The sequence below is a fragment of the Maylandia zebra genome, linkage group LG19, assembly GCF_041146795.1.
Source record: "Maylandia zebra isolate NMK-2024a linkage group LG19, Mzebra_GT3a, whole genome shotgun sequence".
Lineage (NCBI taxonomy): Eukaryota > Metazoa > Chordata > Actinopteri > Cichliformes > Cichlidae > Maylandia > Maylandia zebra.
In genome coordinates, this window is record NC_135185.1 from 12,730,954 (window position 1) to 12,757,655 (window position 26,702).

At 42.5% G+C, this 26,702-nt stretch overlaps 2 protein-coding genes and 1 non-coding gene across 3 annotated transcripts; 2 read left to right on the top strand and 1 right to left on the bottom strand.

Moving 5' to 3' along the window:
- Positions 1–10,769: 10,769 nt before the first annotated feature.
- On the top strand, positions 10,770–13,615 carry marcksl1a (MARCKS-like 1a). Its single transcript, XM_004574739.4, has 2 exons — positions 10,770–11,090; positions 12,243–13,615. The coding sequence occupies exons 1-2, from the start codon at positions 11,007–11,009 to the stop codon at positions 12,765–12,767; spliced, it is 609 nt and encodes a 202-aa protein (XP_004574796.1). The 5' UTR covers positions 10,770–11,006; the 3' UTR covers positions 12,768–13,615.
- Positions 13,616–14,544: 929 nt separating this feature from the next.
- Positions 14,545–14,626, top strand: trnas-gcu (transfer RNA serine (anticodon GCU)). The gene has a single exon. It is a non-coding gene; the product is annotated as a tRNA-Ser (tRNA).
- A 1,002-nt stretch (positions 14,627–15,628) lies between these two features.
- On the bottom strand, positions 15,629–26,080 carry LOC101482426 (gap junction beta-3 protein). The gene is made up of 4 exons (XM_004574740.4): positions 25,766–26,080; positions 21,801–22,008; positions 18,874–19,175; positions 15,629–18,791 (listed from the first exon to the last, which is right to left on the bottom strand). The coding sequence occupies exons 2-4, from the start codon at positions 21,969–21,971 to the stop codon at positions 18,458–18,460; spliced, it is 807 nt and encodes a 268-aa protein (XP_004574797.3). The 5' UTR covers positions 21,972–22,008; positions 25,766–26,080; the 3' UTR covers positions 15,629–18,457.
- Positions 26,081–26,702: the final 622 nt, after the last annotated feature.

Here is a 26,702-nt window from a genome sequence, read left to right on the forward strand (position 1 = left end):
TCAGCCTTTCACTCATTTTCCAATGATACCCAAACTTAAATAATGACCCACTGCACCTACTCTCTTACCTCACTACACTTTCCTCCCTGTCCCCTCTTTCAACCAATCAATCCCCGATCAATCACGCGCAATCGCTGTCACAGGACGAGCAAAGAGTTACAGGCTAACCATTCTGTCAGACAGTTAATGCAGACTCAACTGGGCAGTTTGGTCAAGCTAGCACAGATCAATGCTACCTGCCTCAGCAGGCCAGTGCAGATGAGATCAGCACGCACAGCCAGGCGGCTCTAGATTAATTCACGAGTCGAGGGGGAAGATGTCTGCTGGTATAGCAGGAGCTAATGCAACTGGGTTTCCAGTCTGATGATAGAGCTGTGAAGGCTGGCTTGAGGTCAAAGCAAAAAGGCAGGGTGAGATTTTGACAAGTGGCAGCCGTTGTCTTTGTAGCCTCGGAGTCGTTAATCTAATTAGGAGAGGGAGCCGTACACTGTTACATCCTTCAAGCTCGAGACTTCTAACCTCATTTACACAACTCACATCTGAGGTCTTAAGAGCAATCGCTCAAACCTACAGATAGACCAGACATTTAAACTGGTTTTAATGTAATCCTCTTCAGCTCCATATTTCTATTCTTGGACTCCATTAGACGTTGTTCTCTGGCTTACACTGAGCCTTGGTGCACCTTTTCAGTTCATTCAGTCTGTTTTAGAAGCTGGCACACTGAAGCAGCCATTAGAACAACATCAAACTGTAGGAGGTGTATGTTCAGATCTTAGCTGGCAGAAGCTTCCTATGTTTGATTTCAGAAGCACATAACATAAAAGGCATCATCACTCTAGTTTCTGTTTGAGTGGAATAATTCAAACGCACGTGTACGTACCAGGAAAAAGTCATATGCTCAGAATAAACTAAGACCGAAATGTGAATAACCCAGACTCAACAATTCACTTCTTCTCCTGAATTATTTAATAACTCACAAGGACTTTCGCGGTTCACAGGGATGTGCTTTTATGTAACCGTGTTTTGATAAACTGGACGGGGACAAGAGAGGGAATTGGGGGCAAGAGATAAAGGGGGCGGGTTATAAATAGGTCACTCACAAATACGCCGCAATGATGCTCCATGACAACCCAGCTGCAATGGCAGATGGATAAACTGGAAAAGTGGAGCAAAATGACAACCAAATAATGAACCGTGCCAAAGTGGAACAAGCAAGCAAAAGAGGAGGAAAGCATGCCACCAAGTCACCGTAACTGTACCCACACTTAGATGTCTGTGATGGGTGGGCACACGGGATAGGCACATTTTTACATAATTAATCCTGTTTTTACAAATGTTGGCTTATGAAAGTTAACAGTGGTAATAATCCTCAATTGGCAAACCTCCTCTTATGGGTTAAGAGCGTAGTTGATTGTGATTAAACGGCGAATGAGGAGTCAACAACAGAAGTGAGCTCCTTTTATTTTAAGAGGTGCAAAGTCAATGAATCCGACCACACGCGGCTCATTAAAGCACAATGGCCCAGGGTCGACTCTAGACATTTATTTATTTTTGCTGCAGGCCTTTTTCTGCACTCTGCCATCTCTACCATTCCTGCTGTGTGTGTGTGTGTGTGTGTGTGTGTGTGTGTGTGTGTGTGTGTGTGTGTGTGTGTGTGTGTGTGTGTGTGTGTGTGTGTGTGTGTGGTAAGAAGGGTGGGGTATATTGTTAGAAGTGGGCAGCACGATTTGACTTTTTGCCCCTGTGAGTGTGGCCATAGTTGAACCTGCAGTAACAACAGCTACACATACACACACACACACACACACAGACACACACACACTTGGCAAACCTGCAGAAAAACATAGCAGACTCGGTATTACAGTTTTTGTGGGGACATTGATGAGCTTGATGTTTTACGGCTTCCACACGGATTAATAAAGAGCCATTTGCAAATAACGATCACTATTAATTTTCCAGTTAGTTTGACATGGTATTAGTCTATGACAGAGAGAACAACAACATGACCTCAGTGACATTAAGCTCATTATGTCTAGACAGAACTAAACGCCGCTGAACATCCTATTCTTCTCTGGATGAGATTAGTGTTGCATGGAGATGCGAGGAGGGGCGTGTCTGCCATCTTTTATTTCAAAATGATGATCTCTAATGTCTGAGTCATGCGTAGAGGCTGAGGGGGAAACCCTCAAAGTTCTTTCTTCATCTCTTTTCTCTCTCTTCTCTTGGGCTCCCCTCCCCCCAGCCCACGCCGGGCAGCCCGCTGAGGCACAGCGGGCTGCCAGGTCATACTTAACACTAACCACAGCTTCTCCACAAACCTCCTCTCTCACCATCCCCCACCCGATTCTTAAATCTGCATTACAATGAAGATGGTAGAGAGGAAAGGAGGAGGTGGGGGTGGTTTTAGCAGCCGACGAAGAGAAAAAAAACTGATGGTGGGCTCAGAGAGAGTGATGATCTCACAGATTGGTCGAAAAAAAGCCCCACATAGCGGTTAACCCAAAACTGAGCTAATGAGTGTATCTGTGTGTGTGTGTTGGGTGTCTAGCAGTTGGGGGTAGATTCATTTGCATGTGGCTGCACGCAAGTGGTTGTTGTCATATATATTTCTTTGTGTGCAGCAAACAAATTGCACTTGTGCTGTCAGCTATTCCTGAGCAGCAGGGAAGATGTCCGTTTGATTTTGTATCAAAAGCAGCCCTTTTTTATGATATGCACGAAAGCTGTCACATAATATAGCTTATCATGTTTTATTTATCCACTTTCAGCAGTGTGTCAGCATGTCTATGCTTGTGCTCATGGGATTTCTGAGTGTCATAGGTCAGCTGACATTTTGCAGTTTTGACAGGAGGAGGTGTGGATTTGACTTTTCAAAAGCTTCATCGAGCTGCCTTCTGCCTGTTTTACACTGACAGCTTTTCTGAGACACACAAGGGCCATTACAAGAATAAAAAAACACAATAGCCCAATTTTTTAACATCTAACGCACAAGCCTAGACATCACAGGCTTGTGCCATGTAATGCCTATACTGCAAAAGATGACATGTAATGCTGTCAAAGCTTTAATACATAATAATTTTGCATGCCTGTCACTAGAACTTCATTCATTCTAAATTGTTTAGTGTTTAAAGTGATAAATTGTTGTTAGTAGGTGAGACCTTCTAATAAGATCCGCACTGTGACATTTATAGAGCAGGGTGTTTATTCACACTTGAGGCTGACACATTAAATGGTTGTCAGCTCAGCTGAAATGGTTTTCATGTCTGAACTTTATTTCCTATTTTCATGCTGATTACTGCTTGAAAAGGGGTTTCAACTTTCCAAGAAAGCCCACTTTTAAGTATGTAAGTCGCTGATACAGGGTAAATATAAATGTTGCTGAAGTCGTAACAAAAGCTCAGATTGCATTAAAATAATTGCAAGAAAGCCAAAGGAGACATGAGTATGGTACTGGGTCCGACTTGGGCACTAAAACAATGATTAGATTATGTGACAAACAAGCCATAATCAGTCACAGAAGTGCTGATTATGCACATATCCACAGCATCAAATAGGGCCGCTGGCATGGATAATTTATCCAAAAGGAGTTGTTTGGAGTGTGTGACGTGATGCACTGGATTATGGCATAAATTAAAGTGATCAGCCACTCCGAGTGCAACCCACATCACAAAAGATCACGGGGGAAAAAGCCAAAAGAAAAACATCAACTAAGACCCAAAGGCTGTCTCAAAAAGTCTGGAAAGGTTCTCATGACCATCCGTCCAAGCTCCTTATGGGGACTTCATGTAGCTGACACACGGTTAGCTGATGTATTATCTGCTACACAGTGATAAGCTACAGGTCTATGGTTAGGCTAATATAAACATATTAACACAGGGACAGTAATGCAGGATGAGGGTTAAACTGCTCTCAGCTAACATCCATGGTAAAGACAAACACCATCATATAGAAAGAATAAAACAATGAAGATGGAAGAAACTATTATGTCCCTGCATTGTTTGGGTTACTTCAGATCCCAAACGTAAAGAAATCTTTTGAAAGTTTTAAACAGCATATACATGTATCTTTACAAGAATGATCACTGAGTAGTTTTTGGAGAGGTGCTTTTGTCTAATCAGTTCAGAATCAGGAGTTATACAAACACAGCATTTACCAATATACTCTAAAATATAACGCTAGCGTGCTCATATGTTCAAGTTTGCAGTGATAGCCCTGCTAAGATTTATTTCTTATCACAACACAGTAGCATACAAACTGACAAATTTTAGCCCTCCAAGAGATTGCAGACTTGTCCAGAGTGAACCCTGCTGCTCGCCCTATGACAGCTGGGATAGGTCCCAGCCCACCTGGATGGATGGATCCGGTTAAGTTGACTGCAAGGATTTAACGGTAAATCATCCAGGTGTTGGTGTCAATGTCAATTGTTTTTCTTTTGGCTTTTTTGTCAATGTCAATGACATTCGGCATCGTAATGAATAAACAGTTAACTCTGCGCCTCCTGAGCAGTTTAAGCAACTACCAATAAGAGCTCATACTGATTGACACATGACAGGGAGGCAAAAACACCAGAGGGTAAACTAGGCAACCCGAGCCTGGATTATTCGCAATGCACATGCTTCCTTTGTGGACATCTCTTTGAAGTTAGCCAGCTTCAGCATAAATGTGAATATCTGCAATCTTATAAACCAAACCGTATTCTTTATGGTGTATCAATTGTACGTCCTGCTTTTGTAAATTACTTACTAATAAAAAATTAATTACAGACTCTGAAATGATCAACCTGGTCTGTTTAGGCTGATTTTCCTTTTGTCTCTGAAGCTTGGACGAGGAGAACAATCGAACCATAATGTGGGAGGGATGAAGAGGCAGAGCGGAGGAGGAAGAGCAGGTTGTGATAATGATGAATGAGATGATGGCACACTGACCTAGTAATGCAGCAGCTTCATTGCCAGTGGGGGTAAGCTGCCCTACTACTACTGTACGCCCCTGTCTGATACACACAGCCATTTTTCCCTCTGCCTCACTCATCAAGCCTTTCTGCTCTCCTTAACCTCTCACCCTTTCCTCTTACTTGTCCTACCATCTGTTTTATCTCTCGCTCCCGTCGTACCTGCCCTGCATGTTATGACAACAGACAGAAACAAGGCACCGTTGGTGGAATTTGCCAAGAACTGTTCAAGCCTCGAGATCAGAGACAAACACAGGGAGACAATGAACAGGAGTCAACAAAGACAGAAAGAATTTATGATGAGGAAAACCAAAATAAAGCCTGGTGGGGAGGGTAGATGTTAAAAGGGAACCACGCTTAATTTCCCTGTAGTCACAGAGAGGCTGAGAGTCTTGCCTGCTTAAATTGTGGGAGTCATCTCAGTTAAGCAAACCTCGGCAAAATGATAAGGCAAACAAACAAACAGAACGCCAAGGCCTTCCCTTCTCCTGCCTTTCCACTGAACTGTGTGCCTTTGTAACATCGGCCAGAAATGTTGATAGAAGCAGCAGTTGCCATGGTAACCAACTCTGGCCCCCTGTCTGCACGCATACAGAAATGTAGGGTGGATTGGGAAGGGGGGGGAGTTTGTCGCGTCATGTCTGCCACCTTAGGCAGGGAGGTGTGTGTGTGTGTGTGTGTGTGTGTGTGTGTGTGTGTGTGTGTGTGTGTGTGTGTGTGTGTGTGTGTGTCTGAAGGGAAATCTACAGTAAACACATCCACTGTTTCTTTCCCTCCATTTTTAGAGCTTGTGTTGTTTTCCAGGCTCCCCCTGCGATGTGAACGACTGTTTTATCAATGAGGCGAGTCAAACATGCAAGCCTGGCTCAGCACTGGACATCCCTCCTGCATCCCTTCCTCCTCCTCCGTCTCCTCTGAGAGCCACTGCCAGACCCTGCACAAGCCCCTGGCCAAGATGGCTGCCATGTGCAGCTTTGTGGTTGCCTGCTGGTGAGGGCCTTTTTGCAGTCAATAAGCTAGTTGATCGAAATAATTAGCATTACAATGGGCTTTCTTTTAAGTCGACACGCTCGTATTCATGGCAGTGAAGAGGGCTGTGCACCTGATTGTCCTTGTAATTAGGTGCTTGGCAATGCAAATGCTGTGTTTAGGAGAGACATAAAATCGCATTTACAACTCGGCGTATAAACAAAGCCGCTTGGACGCCACTTTTGAGCAAAATTCAGTGTTGCATTAGCATTTTCGATGCTTTAAATAATATTATTTTCTACTCTGAAAGGTGCTGTACGATTGCATCAGTTATTTAGGTACTCGAGCTCTCAGCTGTGAGACAAACGTGAAGTAAAACCAAAGGAAAGCACACAGGAAACAGCCTGCACTCTTGTTTTTGTGATTTTGTATGCATGGATTGCTGACAAGCTGAGGAACCTTGGGAAATTACATATTCATCATGCTGATCTGCTCAAGTAATCTGTTCAAGGTGACTGTCATAAAGATAACTTTTTCTCCTCCCAGAAGCAAAAGGAACTCCAGAGACGTGTTTCTGATGCTGCTCCCTCGCTCCAGTCCTCCTCTCTCTCTTTTATTTTTTTTATCCCTCTCTCTTTCTAATTGTAATGCACAGTTGGCTTGCAGGGAGCGAGAGAGACAATGGGGGCTTTTTGGTGAGAACTCATCCCATGTCAGGGGATGAAAAATGGCCAGCAGCACAAACAGGGGCATTGACCGGCTCATTGGGGGGGGGCACCACATTAAACGTGACAGAAATAAGCAGACAGGTCAAGACCAGGGGTATTTCTTCAGCCACATTCTCGTTTTTCTCAAGGAAATCAGGACTTGTTATCATCACAGTGTGCATCCTACAAGTGTGCATGTGTGCTCTGCATAGTTAATAAATAGTAAGGCTTCCATGTCAGTGCCTTGGCTTTTTTTGTGCTTATTGCACTCTTAACGGCACCATTTTTCATTTTTAAATGGGTGGTTGGGGAAGGCCATTGCACCTCATTACCTGTGGGAGTTGTGTCTCTTTTCCGTTTGCTGAGAATGAGATGAGACGATTGATTCCACATTCAAACCTGCGAACCAATATAGAGTGACGAGCACTTTAAAAAGTGGGGAAACAGCCAGCGCAGCTCTCTTCACCCTGAAAACACTCCAATGTCACTTTTAAATTTGCCTAATAATTTATGTCCTGTTTTACCTCTGCACAAGTGGTTTCATAAGGACCCACATCCTTAAACTCTCATCATGCAACCGCAGCTATTGTTTCTTTTTTTTTGTGAGCAGGGACCTTTACCTTTGGACAAAGGTATAGATGTAGGCTAAGCAAAGCCTTAAGTGCTAAGGGGGCAATGAGGCCAAGTAGGTGTAAAAGAAAGCATGCAGAGGATTTTAGAGGGAGAAAACTATTTCTTTTAAAGCTGAACCCTGGTGTTATAAGACCCACTAACACTGAGTCTTTTCAAAGCAATAATGCTCATGTTTGGTTCCTGACTAGGAACCAAAATATTACACCTACTCTCAAGAACCTTTAGTGATTTCAGCCGTTTTGTGTGGGTTCTTCTTTCTCATTGCCAAGGCTTTCTCTGGCAATCAATTACACTCCTAGTACAGCTCTAAGATGTCACTTTGCAGTCTTTGAAAAGCCTCCCAGTCAGTACAGAGCGCCTTATAATCTTATGTCACTTTTAAAACTGCCGATCAACAGTCTGCTTCCTGTTTTTCACCTGCACATGCATGTCCAGTGTACATCTACATACAAGTAGAAAGATCCCTGTATTAACGTAATATTAAACTTTTGTATACACTTTCTTCTAATACCCAGGTCATAGTGGTTTGTCATGTGATACCAAAAAGAGGAGGGCCAGAGTGACATGCAAAGTCTGCTGGGAAACGCTTCAAGGGATCAGAAAACCACCTCAGCATTGGATTGAAACACAAGTTGGTTTGTGATTATATTTCTGTTTAACAAACAACACTGAAAGCATTCAACCTCTATTAAATACGGCTTTGTTTTATTTTCCTGTAACAGTTTGCAATTACACAATCTTATTAGCTACAGAAATGCAGAAAAAACATTCAGATATTGGATATTGATTCTATAAATAGTGAACAGGATTACATTGTGTACTACATACTAAGTAAGAGTAACGTCTCATACTTGGAAATAAAATACTCATTAAGGGGCATGCGCCCTCTATAAGAGAAAAGAAGGTTAAATATATGTTAATTAAAATAATCATTACAATAATGGGAGTAGCTGTAACAATAGTTGTTGCTTCCACTGCTGATAAGACACTGTTATCAATCTGATGTAGGCAAGACTGCGAGGGGGTGTGAGAGCAGGAGGCCCAAAGGGGCAATTAACCTGCCTTTATACCCCCGCCCCACCATCTTTGAAAGTTTACAGATCAAAGTATCCCCAAAGTTTAAAGCATTCCTGTGTACTCAGAAAACCCACTTGCAAAAATCAGGCCAGAAGAATCTGGAAATTTGAGGTTTGTTTGAGTTTTTTCAAATTAAAGTTGACCTTTAAGTTTGTCACCCAGTAAAACACTTTTTTTCTCCAGCCAGTGACTTTTTGACCTTCACTGCTTTTGAAATAAATCTGGGCTGACCTCGCCCCGCTAAGCTGCCTGACAGGGACTTGTTTGGATATCGTTCCTGTGCCGAGGACTCAGGGCCTCTTCCCAGTGTCTTTCTCATTTTTAATATTCTTACCTAAGAAATTTCTTATTGTTAATATAATTTTTACTCCCTTTGGTTCCAAATGCTTGATGCCAGACTGAACATAATTCCCACAGCACCACCTCACGGGTACACCTATCCTAGTGTTCCATATCAGAGCACTGAAAGGAACCACACAACCATAATTGAGCCATGAATCCACTGAAAGGTGAGACCGGGGGGGTTAAAAACATCATGTGTTTCTCTTTCTTGACTCAGTTTGGGAGAATGTATGGAGGTCGGTCAGGAGGGGTGGGGAGGTGTAGATGTTGAACCCCTCGGAGTGTGTTCCACTCTGGGAAGCTTGGCCCGCAAATGGCTGGGGATCATTCTCTGGGTGGTGTATGCATGCCTTGCATACCACAGCTGTGACATGTGTGTGTGTTTGTGTGGAGGGGGGTTGTTCTAGTGGGTGAACAGGGGGAACGAGACGGACCCACGTAGGGATGCTCTAAAAGAAGGAGGAAATCATAAATTGCACTTAATGAAGCAGGAGAAGGGGGCTCGGCGCCGTGTTTTTGTTAACGTGGGGTCCCATGAGGGATAAATGATGGGAAAGGAAATTTGACAATTAGGTTTAAAAGGAAGAAGCTGGTATACAAAAGCATGTATGCAGGATATAGAAGCTTTCCACTGGCTTTCATAACTCTTAAAACACATGACCCCTGACCTCTCGGAGAAAAAAAAACGCAGTGTCACTGCAGCGACCGTGGGATGCACGGTTCTAGCCAACGAGACCTCATTAATAGCCGACAGTCTGATTCACTGTCTCGGTGTCTGTGTTGGTGACAAAGCAGCCCCAGTGCCATCTCAAAGTCTCTTCTGAGTGCGCTGCGTGTTATGTAACAGGTTTTCTCTTGGAAAGCCGGGCCCTGTCACTCAAATTCCAGAGGAGGCCATTAAAATTCCTCGCTTCTCATTGATGTGCTGTTGTTCTGTGATCATCGAGTTCTGCGGAGGGCCTCTTTGAGATAAAGGATGTTGCCGGGAGGCTGAACAGCAGATTAACGTGGGACACCTCAGAGAGCTGGAAGTCCTAGGTTTGGAATGATCGAACTTTTTTAGAGGGATTCAAAATGTTTATCCATAACTAATGGCTTACTACTTCAACCATTGGGCTACTACTCTATTTACCAGATATTCAGTATGCTAGTGAACACAACTGCTTCAACTCCATATTTCTATCCTTAACTGACAACATCCACTGTTAGTCCACGTCTGCATTTTAGCTACAACTGTAACGACTCATCACCGCTACAGATGAAAAGGAACAGTTTTACTTGCTTGTGATGGAATAAAATGACTGAAATGCAGTGTGTTTACATGTTCGTGCTTATATGTTTACTCGTTTCTTCTTTCATCTAACTGTTAAAGCTGAATCTGTTTTTCATGTGTTTTGTCTTAAGACATATTTTATGTTCATTTTTCATCTTCAGGCACACAAACACTGATAAAAAATACTTTTAGTGTTGACCTTTATGCTACCTCTATTTTTTCTCACAGTTTATTGAATGGTTATGATTTACTGATCACGTCTTAGACATTATTTATTTGAGGAGAATATAATTTTCTATCCAATGGGTGTCATATATTAGAGTTTTTAATCAAAACAAGAGACACGTGCACATTTAGGTTTTCATTTCAAATAAAAGATAAAACGTCTTCTTTAAAATGCTTTGATGCACTTCTTTAAACTCCTTTATGTATAGCAGTGATGCTGTGCATGTACTCAGGACTTTTATTATTTCCACTGCTTGTTCTTACCTTCACTTAACTTTTCTGCTCACCTGTTCGGGTCAGACTTCTAAAACTTGTCTTGTTTTCCTGAACAGATGAATGAATTTTTCAATTTGTGCCAAATTATAAACAATTCACAAGAGAACAAAGTTTAAAATGTGTCCACAATCTTCCAGACATCTGAAGCAGCTGGAAAATAAAGTCTTGCTCATTCTCCAGCTGAGTGGCAGACTGTGGCAGTGACAGCCCGGAGAAGGAGGCCCATCCCCCCGCTGCAGATTGGACAAAGCCCGGCCGCCACGCCCAGGGGAGGGGTCTCCGGTCGATTTTGAGGCGCGGTTGAAATACTCACAGCCGTCTCCCTGACATCCTTTAATTTGAGCTCAGCCTCCGTGGGGTTCACACACGCTTAAGGGGGGGTCTTCTCGTTGACAAACCTTTGTAAGGGAGAAGGAGATCCTGTCGGATTTTCACCTCTGTTTTTTAGGCGGAAAGCTCTCACCTATCCCAGAACTGGATTTTTAAATCTCAAAAACTCGAGGGTTTTCTTTTTCGATTTTATTTTTTGTTCATAAAAACTAAAGGAAAGACAGAAATGGGAGCCCAGTTGTCCAAGGGTGGAGTAGCTGTTGAGGGCAAAGCCGCCGCCGACCCTGCTGCTGCTAAAGCCAACGGCCAGGTGAGTAAAGCGGGCCCGGTGCGCCCGAGCATCAGCGGGGAGCCACATGGCACCCGACGCCCACTGGCGGCATGGGTGCCGCGATGGGGGGCTGGCGGTCGCTCCTTCGTGTCAGGGTTCGTTCATAGCTGTGGGGGGAAAACACTTAAAACTGAATTTAGCCTAAAATGAGGGCATCGGGAGACCTCCGGCTGGGCAGCCGTCGAGCAGCGCGCAGTTGCCCGCCTGCCTTTGTTAATTCCGCCTGCTGTCCCACTGGGGAGATTTACGCGCACATTTCACCCGAGAGCGTCGGATTTGGGTCCCCGTGTGAGTTTTGAGCGTGTTTTCTGTCATGAGTTGAGCGGATAGTCGCTCTGAGCGTCGAACAAAAGATGTGAGGCGAGCGGCGCAAAGGATGCAAATGCGCTCTGCTGGAGGCGCATTTTGCGGAGTTGCAAACAAAGCGCGTGCAGGCGCCAGTTCTGACCCCATTTCCCCCCCGGCTGTTACCCACACACAGTCTCTCTCTCTCTCACACACACACACACACACACACACACACACACTGTGGAGTGGGTTTCCGCGTAAACTTTGAACAATTTAAATATGTTAGAAGTGAATTGTGCGTTTCGATTAGTGGTGTGTGACTGATCCGGTCAGGATACGCGTTATTACAGAGATGCCCAGATGAACTCATGTGACCCACTTCGAGACATGTAAAAACGTCCCTGTTGCTGCTGTTGGCGAGTGCGTGGACTGATTGTGGCTTTGTCTGAGCTGAAGCTGATGTGAGCTGTCTGCGCTCTTGCGTGGAGCTGGTAGATGTAGGATGAGAGCGCAGAGCAGGTTTCACGGGGATTCCTTTGTTCCCCAACTTGCTGGTAGTGTTGATGTTTTTGATGTAGCACTACTGCCCCCGTGTGCCAGCTCAGAGTAATACAGACAGCTGTTAAATCTCCCCCCCCCCCCCCCCCCCCCCCCCCCCCCACCACAGTCAGAGCTGCTCTCCTGAAGAATAACATGGATTAACTGTAGGCATAAATGGGCTAATGTTAATGTGTTTACAGTGCGCTCATCTCATTATGCATAAATAATTCTTCGTTTCCGCAGGCAGTGTGTTTGCGTTGACCCACCTCCAGTGTTTTAATCTATGACTCTTTCTCTCTGCAGGAGAACGGCCATGTCAAAACCAACGGCGATGTTTCAGCCAAACCCGACGGGGAAGCAGCGGCCGCGGATGGAAATGGAACCGCGGAGCCAGCCAAGGAGGGCGAGACCAGCGCCGGAGACGCTATCGAGCCTGCTCCTGCGGCCGAGGGCGAGGCAGCCAAAGCGGAGGGCGAGGCTGCCAAGGAGGTCAAGAAGAAGAAGAAGTTCTCCCTGAAGAACTCCTTCAAGTTCAAGGGCATCTCGCTGAAGAAGAACAAGAAGGGCAGCGAGGAGGGCAAGGAGGAGGCCACCTCCCCTACGACCGAGGACAAGCCCGAGGAGAACGGCCATGCAGCCAAGGAAACCAAAGAGGAGACGCCGGCCACCGAGGCTAAAGAGGGCGAGGCCGCAGAGGCCGCTCCTGCACCCGAGGAAGAGGCCAAGGCCGCCGAGGAGGCCCCACCAACAGAGGCCGCACCCGCCGAGGAGGCCCCTGCCGAGGACACGACACCCGCAGCCTCCGAGGGCGAGGCCAAGGCAGAGTGACTGCACTCCAGCACGGCACCTGAACTGATTTTCCAAGATTAAAGTATATAAAAATATATATGAGAGACTCGTGCCACGCTCATAAAGTTATAAACAAAACTACAAAAGAAGACAAAGGATATATCACGTTTGCTGATTCAACCACCAGTTCACTGCCTTTTATTAGTTCTTCGACAGACGGAAACTCACCGGGCCCTCTCATGATGAAAGCGTTGGCTGGCGTTGCCCCCTCATGGTACACACAGGGACTGGCGTGCGGCGAAGGTAATGGATTGGATGTGGAGCGAATCAGGAATACTGACTTATTTTCCCAATTCATGGAGAAGCATCCTTTTAAACAGCGTGGCAGCCCTATAACATCTTATTTTTCTTTCTCATCTTTTTTTGGGATCTAAAAATTGTCACCGTCGGCGGAGTGGGGCAGACCATCTCCTTCACTCGAAATGACTGATATATGGACACATAAACCTTTCAGATCATCTTATTAATTTTTAGAATTCTACATTCCTATGTTTTACCCCCAAATTTCAAGTATTTTGTCATGTATAGGGAGGAGAACATCAAGGAGGGGAGGTGGAAAAAGATGTCTTTGTTCGTGCATTTTGGTTCTTTTTCTGGCTAAAACCACATTCGAGCTTCTTGAGTGTTGCAGTGTTCACATTTCAGAATTTATGGCGCAGGGGTTGGGATTGTGTACAAAAAAATGTGAGCTTTTTATCTGCAAACTGTCTCTGTAAATATGTTTTGGCCAATATTTTTGGTTCTCTTTATTTTGCTATCGTTTGAAGATGTTAATGGTTTTACTGTAACTTTTAATTAATAAGGGTAAATAAATGTTTGATCCCCTCTGTCTGTCTTCTGCCTTGTGATTCGCCAAGACCGGAAAATCTGGCTGCTTAAACCTGCAATCTGGACTGATTGCAGTACCACATATAGATGGGATACTATAAACTGGATTCAAACACATGATGGCATATTGACACCACATGAATAAATATCAGGTGTGCATGTACAGGTCATGACAGCAGTAGACACCCTGAGAAATTAAATTATTAACAAAAGGAAAGATTTAAAGCATCATTGTCATGCAAACATAACCTTAATGCAAGAGCTGCACGACCTCATCTGGTCCAGTATGTGGTCATAAAGCATGCTGAGTCACGTGTAGCAAAGCAAAGCATAAATATACATATATCCTAATAACTAATTAACGTTAGGACGCAACATATGGGATACGCAGGCACTAGAGGCCATTTATTTGGCGACCCTCTAGTTGTAATTGGTGGTCTTTATCTCCCTCTGCTGGAGCGACTGCTGTACTGCAAGTGCCTGTGCCGCCTGTTGCCTTCCGGTTAATCATGAACGTTTCGTTTACACGTTGTTGGTGTTTGATGATAAATCGCAGTTGCAGCCTCCTTTTCCTCACAGCTTTGGTAAGCCTTTAACCACACGCACACACAGATTTAAACCGATCAGCTCGTCGAACATCGACGAGTCTACACAGTGGCTGCCACCCACTCATATGTCAATCAAGATTATCCTTCGCTCCTATTGGTAGTTGCTAAGTTGAGTTAAATTTAACTCAGCCCACTTTGTTACGTTTACTTTTTTTTGTTTTTTTGCAGACTTTTTACAGTGAAAGCCGTATTTACTGTTAGAGTGGCGCAGAAACAAAAGCGAACATGGCGTCAAACGCTGCCCACCGTTTATCTATGTATCATGTTTGCATACTGGTCCCGCTGATGTCCAGACTCAGTAATATTCGTGCGGGTTCACAGACGAGGTGGCCGAGTGGTTAAGGCGATGGACTGCTAATCCATTGTGCTCTGCACGCGTGGGTTCGAATCCCATCCTCGTCGCAGTGAATGTTTTGTAGGTAAAACCTGAAATGGGTATTATTCCGTGTGACAGTTCGACTCGGATCCTTTTTTAACAACACGTTCCGTCTTGAAGTAAAGAGACATTTAAATTTTTTAAAAGATCTGTCGCCCTTTTTGGCTTTTTTGTTAAACTGCTTTGAAAAATTGGATGAAAACCGCATTACTCTTGTCTTTTAAATTCCTTGTGCAACAGGGGTGTCAAACATCAGGGTTGAGGGCCAGAACTGGCCCACCAAAGGGTCTAATTTGGCCCTCTGGATGTCTTAGCAATGTGCTAAAACTATAGTGAAGTCATGTCTTTTTCTTTTTTTTTTAAATGCATTGCTTTCCTTTTATTGGGTCTGGCAACATTAAAGATGAGTAAAAACATAATAAATGTAATTAATTTATAAATCCTGACAGGTTTTTAGTTACAAAACATGTAATGTGTCTATTTTCATGTGGATGCAATGATATTAAATACTGAAAGTAAACAGTTTAAAAGATGTTAAAATTTATTTTTTCATGCTGGAGTTTTTAACTTCATGAGCTGTCTGTGTTTCATGAAATAGAATTAAAAGTTTCACAATCATCATGAAATACCGCTGGTCACTTATTCGGGCAATTATACTGAAGCATTGCCTGACATACAAATAAAACTGTATGTAGTTCAAACAAATTTGAAGCATTATTGATATTAACTTTAACTTAAATGTTCATAAAGTGTGCAAATATGCAAATAAATGTCACATTTGTTCAATTTTGAGAATGCTGCTATCTAGTGGTAACATGTTTAAACTGTTATTGTTCCACATTTTGACTTTTTTTGCTCAGGTTTCAGTCAGATAAATATGACAAATGGTGTATTTGTGAAGTACTCTGTGTTTTTAATGAAAAATGAAACCTTTATTTGCTGTTTAAGCAACAACGCAGCAGCATTGTAGGATAATACTGCACATATACAGCTTCATTCCTGCAAAGAAAAGACAGTCTACACAAACAGTTTATAATCAGTTTCTTTTTTATTACAAGCAGATAAATATATCACTGTAATGTCAACAACAGCCTGTTATTTATATAAAAAATAATCTTGGACCACAGCATGTCATTCCAGCTGACTCATAGTCAGAGCAGAAGTGAGTGCGAAGATTAAACTAGAGATTAAAGTAGACATGTCTCGTAAAAATCACACAAAGACAGTAGCTAAGGTTCACACTCTCCACTTTAAATAGTAAAAATCTAATAACCGTAATTAAAGGTAAATTTTAAAACCTGGTGACTAAAGCTCATCTTAACAGGCCACACAGCAAAAATGTGTCTAAAACATGTCTCCCAGGTGTCCAGCAGATCACTTGTGTTTGCTTTCTAACCATTCCCAAACTTCAGCTCTGAAAACGGTTAGTGAGAGTCGGATATTTTCTTCTTTACTGTAAAACTTTGCTACCACCACCTGACAGCTACTCCGACTGACTTCTTTCCAAAAGTGGGATAAAAAAATGACTTAAGGATCATATTTCAAATTCTGTGGCCTTAACTTAACTCTTGGACCCAACTGCAGTAGTGGCCACAATTTGGATATCGCAGTCCGGCATTTTTGCCTGAAGGTCAAAGGGCCCAAGGCACAGTTTTTACACCCATCTGTTGCCATTTAGGTACCACCAGATTTGATAATCAAGAGCAAGCACAGGAGAAAAATCCATCCATCCATCTGCTGCTCCAAGCTAACCAGAGGAGCCCATCCTGTCCCTTCCCTTGTTCTAATCTCACCAGTGTGCCCCAAGGTTTTATCTCATGCTCCTCACTTAGAAGGCACCTACTTGGCACTTTAGTCTAATGGAGAGACCAGGCGCCTTTTCCACAATCTAATTTTTGGGACATAGATGAGACCATAGATGATGGTGGGAGTGTAGATTGATCAGTAAATCAACAGCTTTGTTTACATTTGGCATATTTTTCTGTTTAAGTATCAGAAAAGTCAGAAATAAAAACCACACCTGATGTTTTTAACTGGGGACAGACCTCCTGCCTCCATTGCTGCCCCGTGACATTACGGTGGCCTTATTAAAGCACAAGATTCAACCACCAGATGATGGCGCTAACAAAACGATAAAAATAGATGTGTCTATAATTAACACACATTTCACTGAATATTATTTTAATCTTTAGAATTGTATACAAAATTGTTAGATCTTTGTCAGGGTTGCAGTTTTACTGCAAAAACTGTGCATTAAATGCACCGTAGACCTCAGATCAGAACAAGCCGGGTGTATCTTAGTGTAAAGCAGGAATCTCAAACTCATTTCACATCCTGTGACACATCTTAAGTGTCCGAACCAGCCAAACACCCCTTTCTGTCAGTGTAAAGATGTTAAACTGCACAGTGCAGTTTCAACAGTGCAGTTTTAGATAGCAAGTGTTGTAATCTGCAATATTTACAATGGTGTGAGACAATTAATTAAATAGTCGTTTGCTGCAGATTCTTAAATCAATAACCTAAAATTAAATTCCATTTAATTTATCTTGTTGATACGGAATAACCTGAATGTTTGTCCTCGCATCTTTGTGACATAAACAGTGAAAAAATGCGATGTCGGACCGCTGACAGTCCTCTTCTTCAGCAGTGTTTTCTGGTCAGCAGCTCTAGGTGCCATTTCTTTAACGCAGCTGACATCATGAACGTTTCATATGCAGCTGGATGAGAGGATCATAATCCACAGGAACTAGGGATGGGTACCGGTATCCGGTGCCATTATGGCACCGGTTCTGTCATAAACGGTAGTAACCAGACCGAAAAGCAGCGCACATTTCGGTGCTTTTTTTTCCCTGAGATGTCATACACTTTGGATTCCAGCCAATCATTTTACCTTTGCGAGCGTAGTAGGTGGGCCCAGGTACGTACGTTCTTTTAGAGCAGAGCTACAGATTAGAAATGCCCAAGGCGAAGCGGTCAAAAGTCTGGCTGTACTTCACAGCAAAAGATGCAAACTCAGCAGCCTGCAACAAGTGCTTGAAGCTGATATTGTGCAAAGGAGGTAACACCTCGAATCTGATGAAACACCTGGCGACGTACAGCATTTTGTTAAAAGCCGAGAAATGCGCCGTATTTGATAGCTTGCTGCAAGAGCTCACACCGAGCACATCTACTGCGGGTGTGGTGCCTGTTATTGGACCCGGAGTTAGCAACATCCCCCAAAAACCCGAAGAGTAGAGTCCTGGCCCCTAGCCCTGCCAGTGTAGCAGAAATGATGACGGATGATGATGCAGCAGCAGCCGTTCTTCTCTGCGTGAGTAGCTTAATGTTGTTCGTGTGTAATTTACGTTGAGTAGGCTAACCACGTTATTACATTAATGCATGTAGGGTGAACTAGCAAACACCGTCGTAGTTACATGCGGCTGTCTTCTTGTTTGATGGCAGATACTCCCTTCACCCTGGCCAAAAAGGCTAAAATGACCAAAGAAAAAGTGGAAAACCGTTAAACATGAGAGGTTTTTGTACAAAGATTGTTTTTTCCATTGTTTAAGCACTGCTTCCAGCCAAGAGTGATACTATAAATCCCCTATAGCTGCAGAAAACTCTAACATTGTTATCTTTTTACAAAAAAACAGCTGAACATGAGAGGTTTCTGGACCAATTTTGTGTTCTCCATTCTTTAAGCACCGGTTCGAGCACCGTTTAAGCACCGGCACTGTTTCAAAAGTACCGGTTTGGTACTGGTATCGGATAAAACCTAAACAATACCCATCGCTTACAACCCTTTTTGATCAGTTTCAGTAGTCTTATTGGGTACTTTCTGTTCCTGTTGGCGAGCCATGATTGCAGCTTGCAGAATGCTAGAGTACTGTAGTTTTAGCATCCTTCCTCTTGCTTAACTCCAGCTCGCTGTCGGTCACTGTCGGATCTCTCCTGCTTCTCCACTGAGAGCGGGCTGGAGCAATGGTAGTGAGCTCGTGCTGGTCAGCGAAGACGAGCCTCTCGTTCTCATGTCGGATCTTTAATATTTTCATGATGCGCTTGCCGATGAGGTAAATCATTTCGAGGATACACATGAGGATGCAAACCGCACTGGAGATGACCATGAACAGCATGAAGATCTTTTTTTCCGTCGGACGGCTGATAAAGCAGTCAACGGTGTTGGGGCACGGCGACAGCTGACACTTGGACAACCTGACAGAAAAGAGTACAGCAGGTTTTAACGAGTTCAGAACAACACTGGTTCATTTTAATAACAGTAAGTTACCAGCATTACCTGGGCAGGTCATATCCATGATATAACTGAAACAGGATATAGAGAAAAGCTGAGTCAAATCCAGCTTTGAAGATCAAACTCAGCAGATACGTCCACCATAGGCCTCCTCTCTTCTTGCCAGGGTTGGCGTAGAGGTGCGAGCCCTGGTGCAGCTCGACATATTTCCTGTCCTTTCCTTCACGGAGTTTCACGTGAGCCATCACCATCAGAGACGGGCAGGTGACAAAGATGAGCTGCAGCGCCCACAGGCGGATGTGGGAGATGGGGAAGATGTGGTCGTAGCAGACATTGGTACAGCCGGGCTGCAAAACAAAGTCGGGGTCGTAACTCGCTTAAGTAGCTCGTCTCACGTCTCAGATGGAGAAAATCAGCAAGAGCAAAGGATTTTTGCATTAAAGAGAAACTTGGAGAAAAGAAAGTGGCTGTATTTTTATTTTAGAGTACAGCTAATGCAGATGTCATATGATGATAAATACAAACAGAGGGACTGTTGTGGTGTCAGAATGAGAAGCTGATGCAGAAGGTTTTAATGCCTCTGTATGACGCTAAAAACTGACGATGCTTTGAAACCAGTTTCTGCTTTTAGGGCATAAATATAAAACAAAAATAAAGTTTAAGACAAAAGATACAAAAAGAACCAGGTTAGTGAGACATGAAGTATTTTGCTTTTCTTTACTTTTTGCTTGCTTTCATTTATTTGAGAAGATATCCTATAATTATAATATGCTGTACACAATATGCTTTTAATACAAGGCTTTTAATGTAACACCAACACTAATTCAGTCTTACAATCTAATTTGGTAAAATGAAAGGAAAAGCTCAAATAAACGAGTGACTGCAGAGGCTTTCACCGAAGTGCACAACTGAATTAACATTCAGTCGAGGTTTAAGGCAGGCATTGGAAATGCTGGGTAGGTTCTGTATTGATCGTGAGAGGAGAAGATCCCACTGATTAAATGGAAGACAAATAAATCGCAGCGCACAAAAGCTGCAAAACTGGCTCCTGTTTTAATAGGAACAGTGAGCAAAGGAAGGTTTGCCTTTATGATGTGTGGAAAAGTCATCAATAATCGTTTTGTGGTCACGTTCAGTGGCTGTGATGCTCGTGCATTAGTGTGAACAGTAAGGATAAACAGACCACAAGGTGAAAGTTCATAAACCTGTCCTATTGGTGGCATTTTTCGGCGCACCTGTACTCTGACAGGGAAGGATCAAATCACTACATTAGTGGCGTCCGGTGATTCTTGGAACACAAGAGATGGATTAACAGTATGAAAACGATGTGAGTCATATTTATGAAGTTACATTTGTTTTGTTCACGACCGCTGTTCATGTCGACTGAACTTTTTTACGATCACTTCGTTAGTGTCTTCCTGATGTTCGGTTCAACCGTGTTGTCTCGATGTGATATCTGTCTGTTGTTTTGACTTTCATCGCAGTGTTCGACTGTGTCGTGCTGCACATCACACACAGAGCAACACAGTCAAATGACATAAAGACTACATGCAAAACAAAACGCTCACAACACGAGACCAAAGAGGTAAAGCTGCACTGACAGACCGAAGTCACTGCTGGGCAATTTTTCATCTTTTAGTTCATATGACAAAGTTTCAGCGTTCTTCATTATATAACAGTTTCAAATTTAGAATAAAAAGTTCTGTATAGAGAAGACTGAAACATTATATCAGAAAGCTGCACTGAATTTATGTAGATCCCAGCCTGCCAACATATTGTGTCTAAGAGGGAATTTCGTCTTTTGCAGTTACCTTTGTTAGAAAAAGTTAGATGCATTCACTGAGTCATAGTACTTTAACAACGTTCTGAAAGAATTAAAAGTTCAACTTATGGGATAATATAATTAAATAAAATTTTGTATCCTTTAAAAAATATGCAGGATTACAGATTTCCTGCTACCGAGAAGGTCAAATACAAGGTCAGTGTAGAGGTGAAATAGAGGCTTCATTAGATTTATGATGATACTTAATATATTTTACATTTCATTAAACTTGGATGAAGAGCAGAGAGGCCGTCTGAAAATGAGGAAGGTTTCTTCAGTCCATTCAGGTAACGGGGTAATTAACCCTGGATCCCTCCCAATATGCAAGGACATGTCAGCGTATGTTTGTGAGTCGTCAGGAGATGAAAGGACAGAAAAAAACAAGTTCGTCCCGAAGACGAAACAGCTAAGAGCGAGCTGAGCGATGCAGTCACAGCTCGATTTGTGTGACCTTAACGTCTCATATGATGGCAAGGTGTGGCCATGGCTCACAGACATGTTCTGCCACTTTGAGATGTGTTGGCTACATCGGTTTCAGAAGCGCTTTGGCTGAACATCAGGATGCTTTGACAGGTAATTAACCATCAGGCACGATGTTTATGTGGGTGGAAAACAACCTTGTATGTGGAAGACTTGGTGAATCAAACCTGAGGAGGAGTGAAGCTGTTCTGGGCTAACATCTTTGTTTTCAGTTAAATTTCTTCACAGAAGCTTTATTATAATCCAAAATGACCCAATTAGACCATCCAAAGGCACTGTATGTGTGAATAAGTCATTTGGTAGCTGAATCTTTTTCTTTAATCAACTGCTGGTTGGTGATAGTTTTCTGCATCAGTAACCAACACAAATTCAACTTTTGAGGACAGCTGACATTAATTGTCAGCCCATTTTCTTTTCATTTATCTATGCTTTGGACTGTAAAGCACATTCTTTCAAACCAAGACCACAACCACCATCACCACCTCTGAAGTGACTCGGGCAGGTTAACTTTCCAGTTTTAAAAACGTCTCTATATTGAGTGTAAATGTAGAAAATCAGTGGACCAGATTTCCCTGAAGGGCTTATGAACCAGTGCTGTAACATTCTCAACAACTCTTATTTCTCCCTGTCACTGAAAAACATTGGAAGGTGGGGTTAGTGACAGCCTTACCTGTCGGGTGTTACACACAAAGTCTTTGTTTTCGTCACCCCACACCCTCTGAGCTGCCACCACGAACACCAACACTCGGAACACGAACACCATGGACAGCCAAATCCGCCCAAACGCCGTGGAGTACTGATTGACTCCGCTCAGAAGATTCTCCAATCCTGACCAGTTCATCCCTGTCGCTGCTGGACTGGCCTTGGAGATAAATGCTCTGTGAAGAAAAACAAAAATACTAATTACCTTCCCTTAGATTTAGCTTTGCATTCTATTCTTATTCTCAAATTTGGTCTTGCTATCGTTAAGGATCAGCTGCAATGTGGGTCACATAAATACATGTCTGGGCTTGCATGAATTCATTCGTATCAGCCAAACTTAGTGGACTTAGTTTAAAAACCCAAATTTGGAGCAGAAACAAGCACACTTAAGGCCAGCTCATTTTATTCTTTTCATAACAAATCTACAGGAGATTAACTTTTGTTTAACGCACCCATTTACAGTGTATACAAGGCTTAAAGTTATGTATTATTGTGGGCGTGGTTCCCTTGGTTGACAGTTGGGTGCCTGCACAAGTGGCTAACGCTCTTTATCTCATTTGTCGTTTGTCATATTGGTGCCTTTTGAAGCTGACAAGTCTGTGTTCCAGTTTTATTGGTTCTAGTATTAGAACAAGTATCTGATTCTGAATGCATGCAGTTGACAGAAGCAGCTTGTTTATGAAGCAAGTGTTAAAGCAATATGGTCACATGTCCTTCAGCAATGTTTTTGGGCTGGTTAGAGCATCTAACCACTTGTTTACCTTACAAAATGTAAATGGAGCACTCAAAGTGATTTATATAACATGCCTCATTCACAAAAGCATTGTTTTTTGCTTTCTAGCTAACATTCACTCACATTCATGTTCCGATCGATGCATCGGAGAATGACTTGGGGTTTGTATCTTGCCCAAGGACATTTTGCATGCAGACTGGAGGAGCAGGGATCAAACCACTAACCATCCAGTAAATCTTTGACCTGCTCTAACTCCTGAAATGCAACCAACACATTTCTTTCTTGCAAAATGGATTATTGCATCTTTCTTAAGGACAAAACAAAGCATCACACACAAATGTGCAGGGAAGCTTGTGAAAATCTTGAATTGTATTAGAGTTATTGTGCTAATGCTTTTTTATTATAGACATTTGAGCTTCTCATATTAGAAAAAGACTCACGCTCTTCTCAGTTTGACTGTGTATGATGTCAGTGGCAGTGGATATACCCAATACGATCGTCACAGACACACTGCTCTGGCATTAAAACCTTAAAGATGAAATGGCTTGTTTCAGATAGAGGATAAATTCAGAGGCTGCCTTAAGGCTTGGGATAAGCCGAATAAGACTTATTTTGAGCAATGAATCCTCCAAAGTTACTCTACTACGGTCCAAGAATAGAAATATGAAGCTGTAAATAACTGAAGGTGTTTCTTAAATATGTACACATATAATCTGAGCACAACATGACTGTATGTCTGTGTGATTTTAACACCTAGAGAGTCTTTTATTAACACTGTGCTCTTGGATTCTATGTGCTCACAGGTTATCTGTCAGTATCAACTGTCTGCATGTTTGCTGCTGCTGAATGACATTTATCAGTGAACACCCTAATGACATGCACCCCAGCTTATCTACGAGGCTATGGTTTCTGAACACTGTTCAGTGTGTGCAATCAAAGTGAAGTTTTCTGAACTCTCAGAGTTTCCAAAGCTTGCAAAGACAAAAACATGCTTTTGATGCTTTTTGCTACATTTCTGCTTAGATTTTTATGTGCTTCAGGCAAATGTTAAATGCAGAAATATAGGAGAAGAAGCTTAAATGGAAGGCGTGGGTGTATTCTTTCAAAGAGAAAAGGATGAACTTTCAAAGTACTGCAGTCGTTCAGAAGAAGGAAATAAAATCCATATGGTTTCTGTAACACGCACAGGCCTCTGTGGTTTCTGGCACAGTAGAAGGTCAGTCAGTGTTTAGAAAAGAGTTAAATATTTGGAATTTACGAAAGAGCATTGGCTCAGTTTGGAGGAGTTTTCTCTGTTAACACTTTAAACTCCAGATTAACTCCTGCAGCAGAGGCTGTTTATGTTGGGGTCAGTATTTTTGAATTGAAGGCAGTATTCCAGGATGAATTTCCTTTTTTTTAAGACAAATTAAATATTGTTTTAAAAATAAAGAAACTGTTAAATCTTTGTAGAAACGGGGCAAAAAGTATTTTAAGATTCAAACTAAGCAACAAAAAAGTCGATAATACAATGCATGTGTAAATCGTATTGTCATTGGGAGTGTACGGTCGACCTCTGACAAGCACAGACCAGCAAAACGGTGACCCAACTGAGACCATGAACTCAGGTATGGCCATTATTTTGGATGCTCAACACTGCTTACAATCAAACGTTTGACAGGTAAAATGCCACTAAGACACCTTCACCAAAACTTCCAGTTCAACCACTTTAACACCAATGGTTTACTCCTGGTGGATGGGAGTGGCATGCGTGGGAATGCAGGGAATGCAGATGTTCAGAGCAGCAAAGTGGACAGAAACAGGAAATAACAGGAAAAAAACAGCACGAAAAGCACAGACAGTTCTTCAGTGGACATTTTTCACTTGAGCTACTTGTATGTTATCATTTCTGTCGTCTGCACAGTTAGCTGAACGATCAACCACAGCATAAGAGAGCAGCTGACATGCAGCTGGTTGTGACGCTGCCCCCTGGTGGCATTAATCAGTTATAACATGTAGGTGACAATCTGCAAAGCTGTCCATAGGCTCTACGTAAGACCAACACACAGCCATTATTAGCTAAACCATTGCTCTGACTTTTTGAGGGTCCAGTAGGTTTATGACATGTAGAGTAGCCAAATTTCATTCCCAGAGTGAAAACGTTTTTAACTTTTTATGAAATTCTGTTGCTTCTTTTTTCTCCAAAAGGATCATTTCACATTTAATTGTAGCTAAAATGACACAATTTATTTAACAATTGTAAAAAGAAAAAATTGTATTTAAAAATTGTATAACCATTTTTGTTATACAAAATCACTGATATCAGTATTTTAGCTGTGCGGAAGTGAAGAAAGGTTTGAAAGCTTTTTGGGACCTGTTGTGCTGTTGGACAACAGAAGCAGAAAAACATAAATGAGAACAGCTTTGATGGGATTTCAGCTGTATTTAAGTTTATATGAGCACAGAGAAGAGGACAGAAGCAAACAGCTTGTAATGTTAGTCTGTGCTAAGACTAAACTTAAAGGGATTTCCCAATTTTTGTGGGACAATTATTGTTTAATAAAAGGAATCAGTAGTGGTTTCTACTAATGCCACTGTGGACGTGCTTTGTTCGTAGCTTGTACAGTCTAGTTTAACAGTAGTGGACTGAGAAGCAGCTGATCGTTGGTGGCGGGCATTCTGACAGTTTGTCAGTGATGCAGGAAAGAACCAAAAGAAATACAAACGAGCCATCCCAGGATCCTCAGCAGCAGTGTTTTGTACCATAGACATATATTTGGTTACAGTCATGTAAGAGACTAAAGCAAAGAGGAAACCTAAAAGACATAAAGGAGGCACTTTAATAGAAACTTTATGTATCATCGGTGGCTACATGGAAAGTTTTTACTGTAATGTGAACCCCGCTCCACCACGCCTCGGTCTTTTTGATGAACCTAGAGTTGACCACCATTTTTTTCCCCTCATATTCTAACACTTAGTCATAACAAAAGGAAATGTTTGTTCCATAGCTGGTTATTATTTTAAATGAGTTTCCCTATTTTTCTAGCATATAAACAACTCGTGTTCACCTTTTGCATTACTTTTAAAAAGAACAAAAACATACTTTAGCTTGGCCAGGGGAAAAATGACAGACTCCTGAATACAGTTTCCATGTTTACCGCTCACTCCTGACTTTAGGATACAGTAAAATTATTGAAAACCAAACAGAGAAAGGAACTTACTTGGAAGTGAAACGCCACTTAAACACCCCGTGTGCCGACACCAGCAGGCGAAGACTAAGCACTGAAGGGAAAAGCTACTTTCAGCTTTTCAGCTCCTTTCTTTCCCCTGCTGCCTCTGTCTACTCATTCTTTCCTCAGAACGCCTGCCAAACCAGATTCAGCAGCGACGTCATGACAGACGCACACATGAACATCGGCTGCGTAGACTCCACTCCCTAGAAAACATGTAACCTAACACGTTATAAATAAGTAAAGCAACAGACACAAATTCTTCATTGAGAAGGAAGACAGAACATCCAGCTATGTCAAACAGAAAGCCTGGTGTGTGTGTGTGTGTGTGTGTGTGTGTGTGTGTGTGTGTGTGTGTGTGTGTGTGTGTGTGTGTGTGTGTGTGTGTGTGTGTGTGTGTGTTTGGGGGTTGAAGAGAGTAACTAAGAGAGAAAACGCCACACCCTGAATGCGGACAGCTTGTGGAAACTAATGCAAATATCCTCAGATGGCAAACAGCTTAGCAGAATCATAGTATATCAAACAGAGTTGGGAGCAGATTGCAGCAGTTTATCTCAACCTGTTTAATGATTGTGACACACAGTAGATTAACAGAAATCAGCCTGGATCTTTGATCTGGATAAACCTTTCAAGTTTGTGTAACCATGTGCGATAGGTGGCTAATCAAAACAGTTTACAGTATAGGAAAAGCCTGCTTTTTGCCCGTCTCATCCTCCAGTGTGATTTTCCATAATAAGTGTTAACTTTCTGTTCGGTCTGTCTGTGAAGGTTCTCAGTCATCGAGGTCATTATAATCTTAGCTTGGGAAGATAAGCGTCTGGACTTCTTTAAGTTTCTTGAATTGGTGGAAAGACACTCCCATAGGGCTTAAATATGAGACTCTCCACCAAGCTTCTCGGATGAGAGGTGAAATGTCTTCAAGAAACTT

Coding starts and splice junctions, on each gene's coding strand:
- marcksl1a (XM_004574739.4), top strand. CDS start 11,007: ATGGGAGCCCAGTTGTCCAAGGGTGGAGTAGCTGTTGAGGGCAAAGCC. Junction 11,091..12,242: donor CTGCTAAAGCCAACGGCCAG/GTGAGTAAAGCG, acceptor TTCTCTCTGCAG/GAGAACGGCCATGTCAAAAC.
- LOC101482426 (XM_004574740.4), bottom strand. CDS start 21,971: ATGAACTGGTCAGGATTGGAGAATCTTCTGAGCGGAGTCAATCAGTAC. Junction 19,176..21,800: donor TTGTGTGTAACACCCGACAG/GTAAGGCTGTCA, acceptor TTTGTTTTGCAG/CCCGGCTGTACCAATGTCTG. Junction 18,792..18,873: donor CATGGATATGACCTGCCCAG/GTAATGCTGGTA, acceptor CTTTTCTGTCAG/GTTGTCCAAGTGTCAGCTGT.